We start from the raw sequence: 20,370 nt of genomic DNA on the forward strand, positions 1-20,370 counted from the left end.
TCCTCCCTCAAAGACAGTGCCATGGAAACTTACACGATAGACACGAACACGTGGATCCACCCCTAAAGTGACAATGATAGTGAAGGTCTCTGGCTCCCACAGCAAAGTTGCAGGCTGTGGATATATATATCTCTATGTAGTCTAGCTGCGCCTATGGCGACAAATATGGAAGACCCAATAGTTGCTGTGGCTACTGATGACCATAGAGAACGGTACGGTACAGGGACTTTCTAGAGATTGATACTCGTACTCATGCATGCTCAATTTTGCATCCTCAATCTATGCATACACTAACAGAGATCTCAGGGAGGCTTTTCAGAGACGTAGTGCGACCTTACGAGAAACTCTCAAAGTCAGTAGCCAGTGTGGTGGACGTTGCACAATAGTTACATACGTACAATAATACAAGTACACGACACGTACAGCTACGTCATAGTGTATACATGAATGTACTGTAGGACCAGAGAGAGACGTGATGGGGATTTAATAGCAGAGTGTTACGGCATAATGGTATTAGCTATCAATCAATAGGTTGGCACAATAGGCCTCTCAAGGTGCTCCCCAATAATATTACATTAACTAACAGAACAAACAAATCGATAATTAAAAACTAAGAATGTTGTTTTAATCGATAAAATGATAAAAATGTGTTGCCTAAGTTAGTGATGATACACATACGCTATTTACTACATGCCGGATTTGTGTGACTGCCCTGACCAACTGTTGTACCAATCTCGCACAACAATTTTACCTCCTGTAGCTCAAACCAACGGTTGGTGATGGTCATGACCAAGGGACTGGTGCTGCAGAGAACACTGAAACCAGTTTTGTAAGTCAGTTGTTACATACAGCCTCAGGCAAAGATAATTATGGTTATAGGGATAGACCACTTTGTCCACTATATAGCCTCGTTTACACGAGCACTAATCCGGGTCGAATCCACATTAAAGGCCTCGTGTAAACAGGGCTTGTGTAGAGGCTTTATGTGCTGTGAATAGGTAGAGACATTGGGTTGGGGGTATAAAATGCAACTTAAAGTAAAAAAATGTTTTCCCTTAGACCAACACAAAGAGTTTACTGGAGAGTCTAAAGGATCGGCGTCTTAAGCGCAAAGGTCAACTTCCCCCTCTTCAGCAAACCCCGCCCCCTGTCGGGCCTGATACTGCTGAGTCAGCAGGTAGCTCGGAGCCGGGGGTGGACTTACAGGAGAGACTGAGGCAACGTATTCAGAGAAGGCAAGGAGATCTCAGGAGTAGTGGTGACACTTTCAACATGGCTACCGAGGTATAGTATACAGTGAGACTCGTATCTTAAATTTGTTTGCAAAGCACCTCTTATTTGTGACCACCATTCGATAATTAAGGCAAGCTTTTCGTTTTACAGCCAGAGTAATTATTAGCCACTGGGAGAATGCTGTAGAGATTTGAGCAACAAATTAATTTCAATGCTTCTTGTAGCTTGACCCAGCACCGAAGAGAAAGCTTCGTGGGTTGAGAGACCAGCCTAGAGTGACTAGATTTGACGAGCCCCTCCCTGACGAGCCACTAACGAGATTCCCCACTGGAGGTGAGGAGATAGAACAGAGTAATCGCCTCAGGAGAAGAGCGCTCTACAGGACTGCCACTGTGGAGGAGGTGAAACAGAGGCAGGCACATGTGAGTTGATACATGTATATGTATGTGTGTGATGGAGGGAGGGCATCCACTGTTCTAGTTATGCTTGGGATGTGTTTTATGGACTACATACTTGAGGACAAGAATAGTGTAATATTGCCACTGTTTCAAATCATTTTAAAACTATTTACCAAGCGTGAATTATCCATTCATGCTAGGTCTTGGATCAGGATGCGTACGATTTTTTCACTTCTGAAATAGAGAACTGCTCATTCCCAGACGTTCCCACTCGTCTCCCTGACCAGTCTCAAGAGGAGGAGCCGGCTAGGGAGTTTGAAGACACTCACGGCTCTGATCATGACACTTCTGACACCGTGGCACTCAGAGAACAGCTGGTAATTAATTAGTAGCGTAGTGATTAACTCGCTAAATTGCTGTATACATATTTTTGTTGCTCATTGGCTGATACTTAAATACTTAACTGTACGCACACTGTGTACTGAACCAGGAGCAAAAGCTTGAGTCTTTAAGGAGCTATACTATAAAAGGAGCTACACTATACAATTCGTTAAGGCTCCAACCATATTCTCGTTCCCTGCCAGCTTCAGCAAATTCAGAACGAGCAGGTGGAGGCTGAGGAGGTAGACAATGAGGTAGACAATGAAGAGGAAGCCCCCATGATTAGAGAGCAATCATCGGGTGATTACAGGGAGCTACTCACACCAGGCTATGCCAGGTACACTCCGTACAGAGTGAGAGTGGCTCGAGAAGAAGACACCTTCTTCACTCCTAGCACCACTCCAGGTCAGTTAACAAAATCTACGAATTCACATTACTTGGTGGTCTGTATTGCTTCACTGGGATACATGTACACTTATGCCGTGTATGGGTTTTAGGTACATATATAATAATTTCGAAGGTGCTGTGTATCTGGGCATGTGCTTGCAGATATAAAATTAACGAGAGGGCTCTATACAATAGTTAATGACCAACCAACTCCCTAAATCCTGCATTTTTCTGTCTAAGCTTTGTAATTATGGACCCACTATCGGTATACAAATAACTCCTCCCCCCTCCCCCCACCCCACCTTCCAGTGTCTGCTGAGCAGAAGACGCCTGACTCTGGTCCCCCTCACTACGCCCAAGACGAGGGACTCTATGTGGGGGAGAGACCACACGTCCTCTGGACCAACCAGGTCGCCATGGAGAACAGGCTACTACGTAGAGAAGATAAGGTAAACTAGTGACTGTATTCTGATCAATAAATCATAGCAATGCATCGAGAAATATTTACATGCAATTTTGCGATATCAATTAGTACATGACTGATTTATATCTCACGTTGTCAAGGTAACAAGGGTGTAATATCATACATTCCCTTCTGTGTTATTTTTTATTTATTACATGGCCATGTAGCCTGAGGATAATTTGGTAACCGATCGTCGTAATATAAAACACATAATTAATATAGCATATAAAACTCCTTAATGCAGGCAGCTCGTCTTCGGGCTTGTGCTTGTATATTTCATACAACACTCAGTCTCATTCTATTACTGTACATACATGTACTGTATGTTGAATGGGAACCTCTGACACTTTGCCAGCACCCGCATTGTCGTATATATAGGCTGTCATTTGTTGGGATTGAAATTATAGAGAGGTTATCTTTTGGGGGGCTGTCCTTTTAACTGTGTGTATGTGTGTGTGTTAGTAGGGATGTTGCTGCAGGGTGCTGGTTGGTTTGGTGATGATGGCCTACTGCTGGTACAGCCCAACCCCCTCTCCCAGATCCGCACCAGACCCCCCATCCTCCAGTACTCCCCTCGTAGACCTGTCTCATTCAAGCACGTGAGCTGACCTAAGTCCCATCCTCTATGTGTGTGTGTGTGTGTGTGTGTAGATGATATTAGATTGAGCTGGCAGGGTCGTACATGTACATGTATGTCTACGTACATGTATGTCTATGTACTTTTACGCTCTGTGTATAAAGTTTGAAGGTTACTGTGTGCATTCGTGTGAGAACAGTGTACTTTCCTATTCAGGCTCGATATGAAGTGAAGAATCAGAAACTCATTAGCAAAGGTAAAACTTTATCTTTGTACTATTGTATTAACTGCTAGGTATACGTATCTTTGTACTTCTAATGGCCTTTTGTTGTGTATGCACACGTTTACGGAGCAATATCTGTAACTTGCGAATGTGCACATTTCCCATCTGCTTTTGGCCAGTTGCCCTTGCGTAAATAACTAATTTTATCCAGGGTCTGGGGAGGCTGAGTACGAGCTGGTGGTGAACGTCTCCTCCCTCCACTTCCAACACCACCCTCTATTCAGTATCGAGCACATACTGTCCTCCAAGTTGCAGCAGGCCTGCAGTCAACTCAGCAAACGTCGGATGGCCAAAGCGCAAGACTATTATCTAGAGAAGGTGCATGACATAATTAATTATACTGTACAGGGAGACTTTTAAAGTCCGTTTCACCTCTCATTCATAGCACTACGTCATTTTAGTTGTGGTTGTCTCTCCATGCATACAGTTGCAAGGTTTGAGGCAAGCGGTGATTGATTTGCAACAGGCTCTTCAGAATCAGGTACATGTATGTATAATATTATACCTGCAATGTAAGGATCATGCTGTACGTAGTAAATCTAGAACACACAGGTAAAAACATACATGATGGGACTTTTAAACGCTATACAATAGAGAATAATTTGTGTATAGCCTCGTCCCTAGATCGTCCTGCAATGGAACGGAAATGAACATTTGCAGCGTTCATATTAGTTGGCCGTCTTTACTGTACATGTACATATGCATACTGTCCCCAGGAGGGGTGTGATGAGACTGAAGCTCGTCTGATGGGCTACCTCCGAGAGGTGAGTAGAGTGAGGGAACAGAGGAGAGAGGCCCTTACCGCCGATTACCACCTCCTCAAGACTATACTCAAGTAAGGTCTCTGCTTGAGTACTCGTTATAGATTAGGCATATTCCTCTGAGTCTGCGGCAGAGTGCTTATAAAAGTTGTGTACATGGCACACAGTGTATACAACTACAGTGTATTTATATAAAGAGGTGTTCTGCATACTTTGTCACTGAAGTTTCAGATATTTGTGTACAGTAGTTGGTTTAATGTGTGAATCCCCAGGACATGGCAGGACCTGAAAGCACTGAGAGACAACCAGGGCTATTCCAGCACCTCTGCCTGGGTCACTGTAAAGAGGTAAACACAGAAAACACTGACCATTAAATGCTTGTACACTAAGCGATTATTACAGTTGTGTGGCTTTTGCTTCTGTGTTTCACTCACTGTATGAGTGCTTCTGTTCACGTGCTACCATCACAGTTTATTATACGTGCATGGTGTACCACACACACCCTCCACAGACTGCTTGTAAATGCTGTTAACGAGGAGGGCTCCCTGCGACGAGAGCTGGAGGAGGAGGTGGAGGAATTGAGGGAGCTCCACACCCTCGATAGTAGAGGGCATGCCCTCGACTATCAGAGAGAGCTCGCTAACTGGAAGATCTACGAGAAGGCCAGGGTAAATTGTATGAATAGATGCAATTAATAGTATGGCTACGCCTCGTGCAATTAGTATCCTTGCCATTGCTTGTTACTTGTGCTATTAATCCCTTATTGCACTCTTAGCCATACTATTATTAATAATACCCTAATGTGTACATGTACTACACTTTACATTTCAGCAATAGAAAACGTTTCTAGGTTTACATTCATTTACATGTACATGGTCTCTCATTAAAAGCCTTGGGGTTTTCAACCAATAATCCCATCCCCACATTAAAATAAATAGCTGCACTAGAAGATGTTGCACGTACACACACTGACAGAGGCGTGCAGTTCGAGAAACCACTCGAATCCAGCAACAGCAGACACTGGATGATCAGTCACAAGTGGAGGGCTCTCAGACCAGCCTCAATAACAACCCGATTGCAGCATTGCCTCCCGAGAGTGAGTTGTTACAGTAGTAATGCAACTGCAATACTCATGTGCAAGCTACATGTACATGTAGTTTACTGTTACTTGTCAGTATTGATGTTGATACAACATTTCCTCAGGGCCCCGCCCCATCCCGCCCCCTGCCTTCAACGAGGATCAAGTGAGGGCTGAATTGCTCGACTACCAGCATCGTCACCTCAAGCCGCCCGGAGATCCAATCCTCACGCCCGAGTTCAGACACAACCACGCCCTCACTGGGGACATCCCTCGTCTAGAGGCCCAGCGGAGAGAGGACACTGCCAGGGCCAAGCTCCATGTGAGAGTGCTGTTTAACAACCAGCTTGTATCCCAGACCAAGGAATGGTAGGTTACATGTACATGTATGTGTTCATAAAACCTGGTCATGTGCTTACTCATAACATGTACATGTACATATACGTATAAATAGAGTCAATAGCGGCATTATCATGTGCTTATTTCCCATAAAATGTACAGTCAAACTTTTGCCTCCACGTCAAGTCTTGTTTCGGTAACTATATAATTTTAAGGGCCTAGCAAGCAACTTTAGTTTGTGATTTGAACTGAAAATATTGATGCTCTTTTCTCGGTACTAAGGTTTTAAATGGGTTCATGTACTACGTGTCCAAAAACTGCCTACTCGTATTTTGGTTGTTAATTTAAAGGCCCATGTACAGTGTATAGCAAAGCTATTCAGTGGTTTATTGATTTCCTCGAGCACTCACAATGCATGCTCTCATTCACTCACACGTACACCACATACGTACATGTAGCACCCTCAATTCTGACTTTACGAGTGAAATTCACGAGACCTTCAACCTGAAGATCGTCGAATGGCCAGAGAGTATAAAACTGGAGATATTTGAATCTGGGCTCATAACGTCAACTCTCATCTCAGAAGTGTATGTTCCGATACCAGACCCACTACTCACAGCAGACAGTGCGGGGGCGGGACGCGAGGCGTATCAATTCTCCAGCACCAAGAGGATGGAGTATGGGCACACTGGAGTCGGCAGTGGTAGGTACATGTGCATCAATAATATATTGGAGGATGAATTTGATTAAAGTGTCTAGATGTTGATGACAGAAATTAGGGCACCTAATTATTGCCTAGTGAGTTTGTACACCATGTTAAACACCAACATTACGTAATAATAATTATGGTCAAGTTGCAAGTTCCCGCCTCATTACACATCCATGTACCGTATTTACTTGATTAAACGCCCTCCTTGAATAAACGCCCATCTCGTTTAAACGCCCAGGTAAAAGCTCTGTCTTTGTCAATAAACGCCCATCTTAAATAATCGCCCATGTATGGGGCGTGGCACTGTGGGTGGAGCTAAAATAGCACGTGGAACCCAGTTGCAAGCGTAGCAGCATAGAATAAAAATATTTGTTTATGATGCATCGATAGCAGAGAGAGAGATACCGACACAGAGGGCACTCCTATGACTTAAATTTAAGCTGAGACAGCAGCCCAAGAAGAGCACAATAACTGCTGCTGTGCAAGAGTTTTGGAGGGGACATAACAATAAACGCCCTCCTGGATTAAACGCCCCCTCTAAAGACTTCGATCTGAAATAAACGCCCGGGCGTTTAATCAAGTAGATACGGTATGTATATAATGATTTCCTCCTCCATAGGCCAGCCCCACCCTGTATTGCCTGAGGAAGGTGTTCTCCTGACCTCGGGGGTCGTAAAAGTGGGTGCATATTGGGGGGTTGACAATAGTGGAAGATCCCTGTGCCCCCCTGGACTCTCACAACCGACAGCTTACAGGTAATGCTGCTATCATGTATTTTAACTTTTAACCACACTCACATGAACATGTTTCCCCTTCAAGTATATAATTCATAGCATGCAATTGGACACCATGATGTACATGTGTATAATTATACGTACGTATTTCTTGCTTTGGATGAGGTGCTACTTTCAGTTTCAATTTTACAATGGAATTTATTTCTTCCTGTTGTTGTCTAGCTCTGATGCCATATCTTCACTGGGTATGACTGGCATTGCCGACTTGCAGGCGGTCAAGAGGTGGATAGGTCAGTGATTTAAATGTACACTGGATCACTTTTCCGTAAAACATTGTTTGTCTAATGGTAGATATTTGATTCTTTGATGCTTGTAACTTTTGATTAATCTCCATTAAACTATTGATTGATTTATTGCTTCCTCTAGAGCGCTCTCGGCTTGACCCCAATGACCCACGTAATGCCGAGCTGCTTCACTTGCTAGAGTCGATCCCAGCGTCGAGTGAGGAGACGTCTCACTTTCGACTGGTGGATGTCGACTCTGCACTGCGGTTTATGGGGGACGAGGAGTTTGAGGGAGACCGACGGTTCACTGTGCTCAGGAGCAGACATGATGGGGTGGGTGTGTCTTTCCCTTGCCTTGGATGCACATGTTACAGTAGATGTATGACTATCAACTGGTGTAAACCGGGCCTTCTCTGCTTAAGTGTTATACATGTAGTTAAGTTAAAGGCAATCCAACTGCTTTGTGTATAGTACCCGAGTAGACCATTTCCATCTCGGAACATAATCAGGTAAAGATTTTACATAACGTTTACACTTGCTTGTTCGTTTTTACTGACCGTTCATTGAAAGGCAGAAGATAGTTAAAACCACCCTCTGATCTTAACAGTATTCCCTACACTGTACTCGATACATCCATAGCACAACCTATCTGTTTGCTTACCTCCCTTTCCTCCAGCATCCGGGCCTGAAGAATGAGAGTGTCCCACTGGAGTCTCGGTGGATCAGTGAGACTGAGTGGAGGGCCGTGCTCAATTACAGACCGTACGCAGACTACGACATCCCCCTACTTCTCTTTGGAGACTTCCACAGCATCAGGAAGACGGAACAAAACAAGTTCCTCCTGGACGTGAGTCAAGTAGCAGGCACATTCTGTGACCAAGTGTTGCTATAACTTGGGGCTCAAGCTAGCCTGAAATACCTTTGTATATCTACTAAACAGTTAGAGTTTGTCTGTAGCTGACTGTTGCCAACTGTTGCTTGCAGGGATGTGAATGTATTAAAGCTCATAAGGTGTAGCTGACTGTGTGAGCTATTTCTGTTGGCACTGTTACATGTAGTCATAAAAGGAATTTCATTAAATACATTTTCCTACTGCATCAAAATAGCTGTTGAGATCAAAGTGATATGCTTATACCCTCTCAGATTCGTGAGAGGGTACTCTCCAAGGCACGCTCTGGGAAAGAAGACCTCAACCTGGAGGATGTGGTACACGCTTTCTCAGTGCCGGACGTTAGGTGTGTTCATTGATCTAGCTACATGTAAATCCATGCAATTACAGTCAAATGTCCAGTTTTTGAAGAAGGTGTATGCATACATGTGCAGTGTACAATACAAAATATATATTCATGTACCTGGTGCATTTTAAGAGTTAGCTTAAATTATGTGTAGCCATGATTTAAACTCTCCCCTCAGAACGTGTACAGTATGTTCATACATGTATGACGCACATGCATTAGTATACATGTACATGTATATGTGCTAATAGGAATTGAACACTAGAGTTCTCACACACTGCAGCGCTATGAGAAAAGTTGTGGGGGATCTATTTTCGCCCAGACGACCTTTAAACCCTGTACGTAACACACGGAGAAAGCCCAAACGTCTCAATGCCCATGTATCCAGTGCTAAGATTTTAGTGAGAGTCGTGAGAGCTCTCAATGTACCCATACGGACCACTCAACAGAGCACAGGGTGTGTAGTACATGTACCTTTTCTTATTTCTGACCATTTGAAATGTTGAATCACGACAACCTACTAACTCTTTGTTCTCCCCACATGCAGGGTACTAGCCCACCCCCTGTCATCACTGGCCCCTCATCTCTCCCTCACACCTCACCAGACAGATTCAGAGGGCGTGGCGATGGAACCTGGACCCTCTGGAGCTCTGCCCCTTGGTCTAGAGCTGGCAGACCCACAGTCAGGGTTCTCTCCTCAGGTAAACCACACTTTGCTCATTTATTCTCGAGAAAATTAAAGATGATTGCTTCACACACATGTACATGTACTTACAGTGGTGGATAGGAAAAAGGAAAGGGGGTTCCAAACTAACGAGCATGCAGCGCGAGCAGTGCTTTCACTACTCGCGTACAGTGCGAAATTTTGGGGGGATCACTTCCGGTCACACGTTGTGCAGTAAGACTTGGCCATTCTCAGCCAGGGGAAGTCCCATAAGTATCTGCTACAAACAGTCACTGGCTAGCTAGCTAGCTTAGGCTAACCATTGACTTTAAATACTCTTTTGGCAGTTGATACATAAAAACAACAGGTACAATCGTTGAATTACAATAGCTACAAAAATCTAGCTAGTAGCTGTACTAAACCCATAATAGCTATACTGAAAGGGGGGATCCGTGGCACCTGGGATCTCCCCTGGATCCGCCACTGACCTACCGTACAGTGAATGCCTACAGTATAAGTAGTTCTTTAATGAGTATGGCCATGGTGTCCAAATGTGTGTTTAAGTTTATTGTTCGATTGGTTCTGTTCATGTTAACAGGAGCTTAAGATTGTGTGTCCTTATGTGGAGATTGGGTTCAGAGGGTCAGTGATGAGAACTGCCACAGCCTATGGTCCACAGCCGTTCTGGAATGAAGAGATCAGTGTACCATTTCAGTGAGTATCATTGTTTTGTGTGACATTGTGTCTGAATATGGTGCATTATCGTACCGAGTTGATCTTCATGCAGTGCATACAACTTCATACACACTCAAGTACAGATATACGAGTACAGCTACATGTACATGTATAGTATAGCAAGTATGCATGTAGCTAAAGAGCCACTCACATTGACACCACCTCATTGCTACACATCCATACACCGTGCTTCACACAACCACCTCCCCCTCCTTATACATGTACATTGTATACATGTACTTCATCATATCACGCACTAATCGATTTATGCCTCAAACATTCCCCCCACCCTACCCCACACACGCGCAGGCCTCCAGACAACGATTTTTCTCCGGGAGCCCTTCAGAAGATCACGGATAGCCTCTACATCAGTCTGTTTGACGAGGTAGTGACTGACATCCTGAGCGATGAGAGGCAGAGGAGCACCAACATCCACCACCGGATAGAGAAGAAATGGCTGGGCAGTTTCACTATCCCCTTCTCTACACTGCATCAGAGAGAGAGGGTGAGGGCTGCTCTGGCTTGAACATTTTTGTTGAAATGTTCAGATTCCTTGGGTACACACAAGCTCACTCGCTATAGTATTTAACCTCTGAGATCAAAGGAAATGCAGTGCCAGTATAATTTATGGCGTATTGCACTCACTATGTCCAAAATGTCCTTTGGAACATATTCCCACCTCCACCCAAATACTTTAAAACATTGCTTTTATAGGGACACTCTCTTTTAAATACCGTATACCTTAATGTGTTACTATTATAAACAAGTACTAATTTTAGCAAATTTGTAATTAACACTAAAAAGTCCGCGCTCATATAAAACGCATTTTTAAAATTATATCTGGTTCTCTGAGGAATACCTTCAAGAGAGCAAAGTAGTAATGCAAGTCGTACCACTGCTTATGGCACGAATTGCCATGTAATATCTAGTCTTCTGGGTTATACATGTAGATAGTACGCATGTATCATAACTGTGCAGGTTGAAGGTATGTTCCGAGTGGAGGTCCCCCTGGTGTTGCTAGGTTACAGTCAGGCTGCTGATGAGGTGCTTGAGATGACCACACACACACACCTCCAACTGTTCATCACTCTGGAACCCACCCTCAGTGTACTGCCACCTCTCAAGGACAAGGTCTATACATAATAATAACCATTATTTATAGGAAGTCAAGAACTGTACAATTTTGTTTCGATTCAGCTATGTTTTAAGTTACTGTTGGTGGGCTGTCCATCATGAGATATTGTACCGTAATGCTTCTGTATGCATGCACAGTCGTGTTTGACATGTATATACACGTGTGTCTCTCCCTCCAGTTTGAGAGTGAGGAGGATCCCAGACTCCTGGGTCGTTCCCAGGCATGGATCAGGAAAATCAGAGACCGATTTCCAAAGAGAAACTATCTTGTACGTTGTAGCTACGCCTTTGTCGAGTACACTCTAGCTACGCCTTTGTCGAGTACACTCTATAGCACTGTATCTTTCCTGTTGAATATTTTTCTAAGGATGAGTATTCTAGCATTCACTTTACCTGTGACCTCTAGGCAACTGCTCTCGATGTTGGTGGTAGACATGTGTTTGTGACAAGGTTTGTAAAGGCCCAGAATCCACCAGTGGAGATCATGCCACCACAGGACGCTCCCTGGACAGTAGCTGCCATGGTGAGCATGTCAATACAGTATAAATTGTCCATTCCGATACACTGTATACGCATTCTCTTTCATGTACGAGATTTGTTGAGCTGCGTAGGATCTAACATTTTGTGCCACTGATTGTAACCTCTTCTGTTTTCTTCATGGTTACGTGGGAGCAAAGTGCTTGCATGATTATGGTACGTAGGATGTGAATCAAGTTTATGGCCTTTGGTTTTGTAGGAGCAGCTTGCCCACTATGTGTCGCTAATTCCATTCCTATCTGACACTCTGACGTTCTCTGGTGAGTGCGATATCTGGAACACCTCGGATGTGAGTGCTAACATTGAACTCTTACTTGTACGTACTGTCATTTAATACAGACAAACATCGCAGTCACTAGAAAGAAACATTAATAACTATTAATAATTATTTCTTTACTTTTATAGCAATTCCTGCACATGCTTGCTGGTGATGAGGAGGAGCATGCTCTGTTGCTATGCAACTACTTGCTTCACTGTGGACTCGAGGCTTGGGTTGTAATGGGACACGCCATTCCAGAAGGTTTGTCACTGAATTGACTGTGCTAAGCAGCTCTCTGTATTGGGTACTATAGTCATACAATTTCAGCTCTATAGGAGTTAGGTAGGAGTAATTAGTCTGAATATCAAGCAACACTGTTAATATTATGGCCCATATACATGTGTAGGCAGTACATCGTACGTGCTGACGTGTCACCCTGGGCTGCCGTTGGGGAGTAAGTTGAGTAGGTACCTCCTCTGGAACCCCAACACAGGCCACCACTACCTCCATGACGAGCCACACATTCCACTCAAGTCTGTTGGCTGCGTCCTTAATCAGTACAACGTGAGAATACACATACCAATGCCTTAACACTCGTGTTCCCATACCGTGCGTACAGTATTGTGATTATTGCACATTATTGTTGGGCACAGGTATGGGCCAATGTGCAAGAGGAGGAAGACCCTGCGAAGATTAGATATGACCTGTCTAACTCGAAACACTGGCAGCCTCTGTTCCCCTTTGACATGCCTCCGCTGGACTCAGTGCAACAAGAGCTGGACTACTGTGAGACTGACATTGGGAGAGTTAGGGACCTGCAAGAAAAGTAACTAGTTTTTACGCTGTCTACTACATGTATGTATATCGAGTCGTCTCAAGAGACGTTAATTGTCCTAATTGAATGCAAATAGAGTCTATAGCTCAAGCAGGTTTACAACTGTTGGCACATTATCCCCATTAGTCCATCATTACATTAATTATACTAGACAAGTATGTTCTCAAAGCTGCTACTAAAATAGTGAAACTGGAAAATCATTATTAGATGTGCATGGGCACTTTCACATACAGTATATATGTACGGTATAGAGTGAAAAACAACAACGTACATGTACATGTAAATGTAGCTGCATTCACAAATATCTCTCTCCATAGGATTGAGAGAACCATTCACGATCACATCACTTCACTGAGGGATCGCTTTATCACTAGATGGAACAGACATTGCTCTCAAGTACTTCACACCCTCCTGCCCAGACTAGAGGAGAGCTACCCCGCCTCTCCACCACACACTGAGCTCAACGAGATCACCGCTAGCTACAAGGTACGTACAACTGTGTGCCACCGCTGTAATTGTATGTATCGCTTTTGACTTACAGTGACTTACAGTAAAGTTGTAGATCATGCCGTACATGTATGTGTACACTTGTATATATAGCTAGTGCAGTTCACTCGTTTGACAATGTTGATATCCAAGTGCTAGCCATCTGGATTTTATAGAGTCAGCAATCAATATTCATAGCTAGTGCAGTTCACTCGTTTGACAATGTTGATATCCAAGTGCTAGCCATCTGGATTTTATAGAGTCAGCGATCAATATTCGATATTCGGGCAAATCAATTATCGGATGAAATTTCTCCTACAGGAAAGTTGCAAAAGAGAAGTGGTCCTCTCACAGACAATGTGAGAGGACCACTTCTCTTCTTTTCAACTCTCCTGTAGGAAATATTTCGTCTGATAATTGATTGGCCCAAATATTGATTTCATGAGTGACTATTAATTTATTATGTAATCATGGATATACATGTAGTACACAGGTTTACGTGTATTTGCTTTCATATATCTACAGTTGACTGGGTTTCCCGTTCATTCTCCTTATGTGGATGCCCAACATCTGGTGGCAGCAGTTGAGAGAACAGGAGTTCATTTGTGTGAGGACCCACAAGTGGAGTTTGCTCTGGCAGTGTATGTACACCCTTATCCCAATGACATTGTCTCCATATGGTTGTACATAGCATCTCTTATACCTAATTAATCACTTATAAACAAACAGTCATGCTTCATATATAATTAAGTCTTGAATTGGTACTTCATGTATTATTAAAATAATGACCACAAACTATCATAAAACACTTTTAGAGTCATGTACTGAGTCAGACAAAAACAAATTTAAACTGGCAACCTGTGTCAGCTACACATACATGATATGGCTGTACATGTATATAATGTAATGTGTGGAAAATTTTACTAAAGACCATTATTGAAGCGACAGGCGTATATATAAAAGAGATTGCCAAAATAATCAACAACAAAACCAAACAAACTAACCAATTGCAATAACAAACTACACATCATTGTATGTTGGAAAATCAGCCACTCGTACTTGTTCCTCGACCTTATACGATGGAAATTGTCCTCTTTTCTGACTTGACACTTGTTTCCCTACACTGTACCCGTTCTTCTCATTCCCGGCTATACCGAACAAGTCTCCTGCCTCAAAGGATAGTTCACCATCGTGTGTGGTCTGCTTGGACGAGTCGTGGTCCTGTATTGCCTGAACATTGTGTGCCTGTTGACCACCAAAGTAGTACACGTCATCAAGGCTGTAGTATTTCCTGGAGGCGTCAACGTGTAGCTGCTGCATCAGCTCATAGGCCAGACGACATACCTGGGATGGGGAGGGGACAATAGTTCAATCACTGTGTCACTTCAGCACGTATAATTATGTTTCAGCAAGAGCTACGTACTTCTAAGAATGATGTTGGTGCAACACAAATACATTTAAAAACAATATAATTATATATGCATTTTATTGCAACTCATTTTTGAGATAAAGCTGTAGCCTTTATGCATGGGCCTTTCTAAAGAAAGACTCTAAAGTATATAGCTAAGTACATACCAATATCGCTGATGAGGCGTTGTAAGCTACAACTGACTCACCTGTGAAGAGAACGTGCAAACCAAGAAGTCACATTCTGAGAGCACAGTGACATCGAATATCACACCAAACAGAGAGTCTGTGGAGTAGCGTGTAGAGGTCTTGCTTGCCAGGGACGTGATGGTGGCATCACTGTGAACCTCGTAGTCAGGGTATCTGTGGGTATGTGAAAGGGGGGGGTTGATAAAAACGCATTTCTTGCCAAATCCTATGATTTTCTATGTAACGCACACTCCATAATTATTTGGTAAAGATCACCATCTAGCTAGCTCTCAGCATGCAGTATAATATTGATCATGCATGCAGCTAGCTAGCTCAGCAGTATATGATCATGCACAATTAATATCTAAAACCACATGCACGTGCACACAATGGACTTGCCAGTTGCCATGCAACAACACTTAACGTACGAGGCCTTAGCTTCCTTGAGAACTGATGGTTCATCTGTGGCAATAAAAACTCTTCGTTTAACCTCTTTATCATTGTGTTCCATCTCGTACCACTCGTACCATTCATTAACCTGCAGAAACCATAGTGATCTATTCAAAATCTCAGGAAAACAACCGTACACATAATTATTGTATATATAAAATAATGTTCAATCCCCGGCCACCATCAAAGAGTACAAAAGTGTTTCAAGATAATTATAAGTAACAGCAAACCTTATAGGAATCAAAAGGGACATTTAGATCTACATGTAGTTTGTATGTAGGCATAATTATACTTTTTATTATGGTGGTAATGATTGGGGGCCAGCTGCCTATTAAACTTAAGTGAGGTACTTACATGGTTCATGTACTCCCTGAGGTCGTGGTAGCGTGCTTCAGATTTCTTATCTGTACGACGCACATGTATCCTGCATGGAAACCGTTTATGCACGATAATACATTAGTCTAAGAACAGTCGCAAGAGTGACACCTTCTTAGTATAGTGACAAGGACTGAGAGCACCTTCAGTATCATAATTGTATAATTTGACTGTATTCTCAAATATTGATGAAAAAAATGTGTGTTCATACAGTCCCAGTTAGCACTTACATGCACACTCAACTACCACATCTATTGAGCAACAAAGTACAATGTACAGTAACTAGAGGGCTAATGATATCCAAATGTGGGTTCTGGAGTAGGTGTATAGTCTACAGCTAGGCCGTATTACACATTGACTAGAATTTCACACCCATGTGCAGTGTGTATATAATTATAGACGTATAAATTAATATTTGCACACAAGGAGCTAGTGCACACAAACTCCAACGTGTTATGGCTACTTCATGTATACACATATGCTGGAATCACTATAAATGCATATATTTTGGCAAGCCCTATCAGTTCAGTTACCCATTGGGGGGTTTATGAATCCATTTAGCCGCTGCGCTCAAAGCAAAGTCAGTTTCACATACATGTAGCAGCTGCTGTCATACACATATGCAACACCACAAGCCATGCAAGTATACAGAGTGGTTGCATGCATGGTCATCATGTAATAGGGTTGGCTCGCAATACAGCTTACACGCATATAATGGTAAATGCTAGCTAAGAGCAAATCCCCACAAAATGCACATATGTACACGTGTACATTCTTTGAAACAATGTTTTTAGCTTGAGCCAGTGTACTGGGTACATGTAATACAAACTGCTGCCAGGAGTGAGTAATAGTTACTTATAAGGTGCTGATCGAGACTCACCCTACGATGGGTCCGTCCACACTGCCCAGTGCCAGTCTCTCCTTCTTCTCTCTAATGTACTGCTCCAGATCTGCCGAGGGTCTCATGAGGAACGAGAGGAACTGACTCACAAACCATGCAAACGGTAGTCCATGGAAAGACATCAACCTGGAGCAAACACATATCACTAGAGTAGCATTAGTAGAGTTAGTACTGCAACCTTTCACCTCACTTAATTGTGTTAAAAGCAGGGTAGTGTGCACAGCCTATAGCCATCATGAGGTGTACATGCACTGCGTTTTCTCTAAAAGGTTTGCATTTCAAGTGAGGTGAAAGGGTTGTATCTTCCATGTGTGGTAGTGTGTACTAGCATATAACTTCCATGTGTGATCTACATGTATATCTATAGCTAGCTTCCACAATGACTCTTATCTACTCTTGCTCAGATTCTTTGTGGCTTGGTGATGATATGATTTTTACAAGGTCGTGATAATTCTACTGCAAATCAATGCGGCTTTAATAATTATGTGCAGACTTTTTAACCTTGCCAATGTATAGCCCAATGTAATAGAGATCGAGACCTTAATAATCATATTAAAGTAAGTGTACACTATTGCTGTATATCAGATTATTTACACAATATAAGCATAATTATCAATGAGAATAAATGGGCACAGCCCCATGCATATTGCCAGCTGCTTACACATTGTACATGTAAGACACTAGACACAAAGGTCACTGTGATTGATATCAAGACAAAATCTACTATAATTCAATTACGTGGGACTCATGAATGACTGTTAAGATCGTGAATGCAGTTTAATTCTTATACATTATGAATTGTTGACCTATCTAGCAGATAGTACACAGGAAAAATGATATGCATGTAATTATTACATACATGTATATGGAGCCTCTTTGCTTACAAAAACAATCTGACCCCATCCATTTTCTATATAGCAATAACAACCTTCTGGAATGGTTTTCCTTGCTACACTCTACACGTGCACACAACCTTTCCACACAGCATATACTTACATGTACATATAATTATAAGAGGGTTTACTCACATAATTAACTTGTACTACAGTCACAATAGAACAGGTGTAGTGGCAACCAAGGTACATGTAGTTTGGTTACAAAATCACACTGGAAAGAAGTGATTGGAGACATAGCATGTATATTATTATAGCACCTACATACACGTGTTGATGTTAACAGTTGGATAAACCATCCGCTGTCATAGCAAACTGTAAACAGTAAAGGCATTATAAAATGTCGGGTGGGGACAGTCACAAAACATGGGAGAGAAGTTGTCATGGGAGAGAAGTTGTTGACATGTCTACAAGCTCTGTGCTCACCTGTCCGCTAAGTCGCTGGGTACGGCCATGGGAAGCTGTGGAGGGCGGGGGGAGAGATTGTCCACAGGGGGAAGACTAACAGTTAGCTCTGTAGACGTCAGACTCCAACCTCTCCTTCGACCTGTACATTGAGGGAATAAATACAACTACATGTACATGTATCAGTTTTGTCTTACAGTTAGGGTGTAAGCTGCCTTGTGATTACAGAGTGGGTGTACACCACTAAATGGATTCACTGTGTAGTGATGATTACGCTTGCCAATAAAATAAATAAATATTAAGACCACAGTCCAGTGTACATTATTAGAAGGGACAATCTATTGGTGTTATGGCACCTGGGCTTAGCAAATGGTTCAATGATTCAATAGGGGGCCGGGCAAGCCAAACTTTCCACATGTAATAAAAGAGATGATCAGGTATAATTGTATTGTAAGGTTACCTTACACCACACTAATACATTATGTCAACAACAAACAGTTCAGCTTTGTTTACATACTTTACCTGGGGCTTGGCAAGGTGAGACAGGTAGGAAAACAGAGTCCCAGCCTTTAGGACTGTAACTCCATCCTTTTGAGTCCAACACCAGTGTTCTCTCACTAGCAAAAGCTAGAATGAAGCAATAAGATACATGATGCATTTGACAACCAAATCCACACGTTTTCCCAACTTGACATACTAGTTTTCGTGCCGTATCACAGTCTTTCGGATTTTGTAAGCGATCCAGTCTTTTCTGCATGAGTGATTGCATTTCCATAGACACGTTTTTCTGCCAATACTGCCAGTTTAGTTGCACTGTGCTGTCAGGGGAACCACTGTGTTTTAACTCTCCGTACCATTTTCTTGCAGAATTGTACTGGTCCTTCATACTATTCAGAGTGTCTGTGAGGTATGGAGCAATATTGTTAGTCGGAATCTTCCCAGATTTGAGCATTTCTAACTGGCTTCGAATGTACCACCACGACTCTTGCATACTCTTCTCCATACGAAGCTCGTAAGTTTTTCTCTCTTTCAGCATCTCGTAGAACTCTGGACCAGGTGATATAATATTCTGAATATTTACGGTTTCCACTGGAGACCCACTTTTGTACAACACCTGTGCTTGATGTGAGAGATCATTGTTGTTCGATGACAAGCCATCAATATGCTTCTTTGGATTTGATACTTCTCTGTAGTAATTGGCATTGTCTTGATCTTGTGCCTGGCCCAATGGAGATCGCTTGTGTACTGCACTCCGTCGTGCAAGCATTGCAGTGTGCTCATCTTTCAGTTGCTCCACATAGTTTTTTTCTAGCCCAATGACCATGAACAGTGTTATGATAGGCACCATCACAAGCAGTGCAGCGAATATCTTGAATCCCAGTTTAGCAGCCATCTCTTGCAGAATTAGCTCTGACTATTAGCTAGGCATCAACTCTCCTAATTGCTGTGCTAATTGATCAAAGAAACGAACAATTCATGGCTACAAAAGCCACAGCATGTCAATGAGGTAAAGATCGATATAGCTACGGTGACCGTATAGAAAACCTAAAACACACATGTAGATCACACGCCCATCTAAAAACACTGGGTACTGGTGCATGGTGTCTCTCGATCTCCAAGATGGCATGCGCATGAGATGGCAAATGCCTTTTCTGGATAGGGTACAGTAGATCTACTGTGACCTAGCTAACAATTTTGTCTCCTTTATTTTACACTGATTGCATTGTCCCAGATATGAGTATAAAAGGAGGCAGGCAACTATCAGTATCACCCGAAACCCGTCAGGGAGCTCATGGCGCGCGCGCGGAGGCCGGGCTTGAGATGGTTGCTATATGCTACTAGATTAGCTATTGTCTTGTGACCAAGGTGTTTGACTCGGCACTCTCTAGATGAATGGCTGCAGGTGAGAGGGTGTATGTCATGGTTAGTATAGCCTCGTCCCCACACCCAATTCCATTCCTTATGAAAAGGCTTGTACAAGTAGGGGGGGCATGGGTGAACCTTCCCCCCAAAATGTTGTAGAATAATGACATCATCACATTGACTAACTCAAGTCAGTCTCTGATTCATGTATTTACTCAACTACATGTAACCACAATAATTATGGTAGAATCTACTGTCTACATGTATAGTGTGTAACTACGGTGATGCAATAAGGGGTGTGGTCAACAAAAGTGGGCATGGCCAAATACTTTGCGACGTGCCCAAACCTCCCCCCCCCCTATTTTTAATCCCTGA

General features: G+C 42.8%; 2 protein-coding genes across 2 annotated transcripts; one reads left to right on the top strand and one right to left on the bottom strand.

Moving 5' to 3' along the window:
• The first annotated feature begins 28 nt into the window (after window positions 1–28).
• LOC135331681 (coiled-coil and C2 domain-containing protein 2A-like) lies at window positions 29–14,318 on the top strand. The gene is made up of 36 exons (XM_064526915.1): window positions 29–212; window positions 298–352; window positions 761–829; window positions 1,060–1,284; window positions 1,458–1,655; window positions 1,832–2,008; window positions 2,216–2,417; window positions 2,709–2,848; window positions 3,342–3,461; window positions 3,656–3,695; window positions 3,874–4,040; window positions 4,150–4,203; window positions 4,439–4,557; window positions 4,756–4,830; window positions 4,995–5,151; window positions 5,459–5,579; window positions 5,687–5,930; window positions 6,359–6,603; window positions 7,229–7,364; window positions 7,566–7,633; window positions 7,770–7,960; window positions 8,304–8,474; window positions 8,771–8,862; window positions 9,146–9,319; window positions 9,410–9,563; window positions 10,125–10,240; window positions 10,571–10,766; window positions 11,240–11,392; window positions 11,575–11,664; window positions 11,802–11,918; window positions 12,132–12,221; window positions 12,338–12,452; window positions 12,598–12,755; window positions 12,845–13,017; window positions 13,344–13,512; window positions 14,038–14,318. The coding sequence occupies exons 1-36, from the start codon at window positions 154–156 to the stop codon at window positions 14,221–14,223; spliced, it is 5,016 nt and encodes a 1,671-aa protein (XP_064382985.1). The 5' UTR covers window positions 29–153; the 3' UTR covers window positions 14,224–14,318.
• Window positions 14,266–19,647, bottom strand: LOC135331682 (alpha-(1,6)-fucosyltransferase-like). Its single transcript, XM_064526916.1, has 7 exons — window positions 18,655–19,647; window positions 18,154–18,274; window positions 16,814–16,960; window positions 15,913–15,982; window positions 15,537–15,646; window positions 15,129–15,282; window positions 14,266–14,856 (listed from the first exon to the last, which is right to left on the bottom strand). Exons 1-7 carry the CDS (start codon window positions 19,523–19,525, stop codon window positions 14,533–14,535), a joined length of 1,797 nt encoding a protein of 598 aa, XP_064382986.1. The 5' UTR covers window positions 19,526–19,647; the 3' UTR covers window positions 14,266–14,532.
• Between the last annotated feature and the right edge of the window lie 723 nt (window positions 19,648–20,370).

The sequence above is a fragment of the Halichondria panicea genome, chromosome 2 (genome assembly GCF_963675165.1).
Source record: "Halichondria panicea chromosome 2, odHalPani1.1, whole genome shotgun sequence".
Lineage (NCBI taxonomy): Eukaryota > Metazoa > Porifera > Demospongiae > Suberitida > Halichondriidae > Halichondria > Halichondria panicea.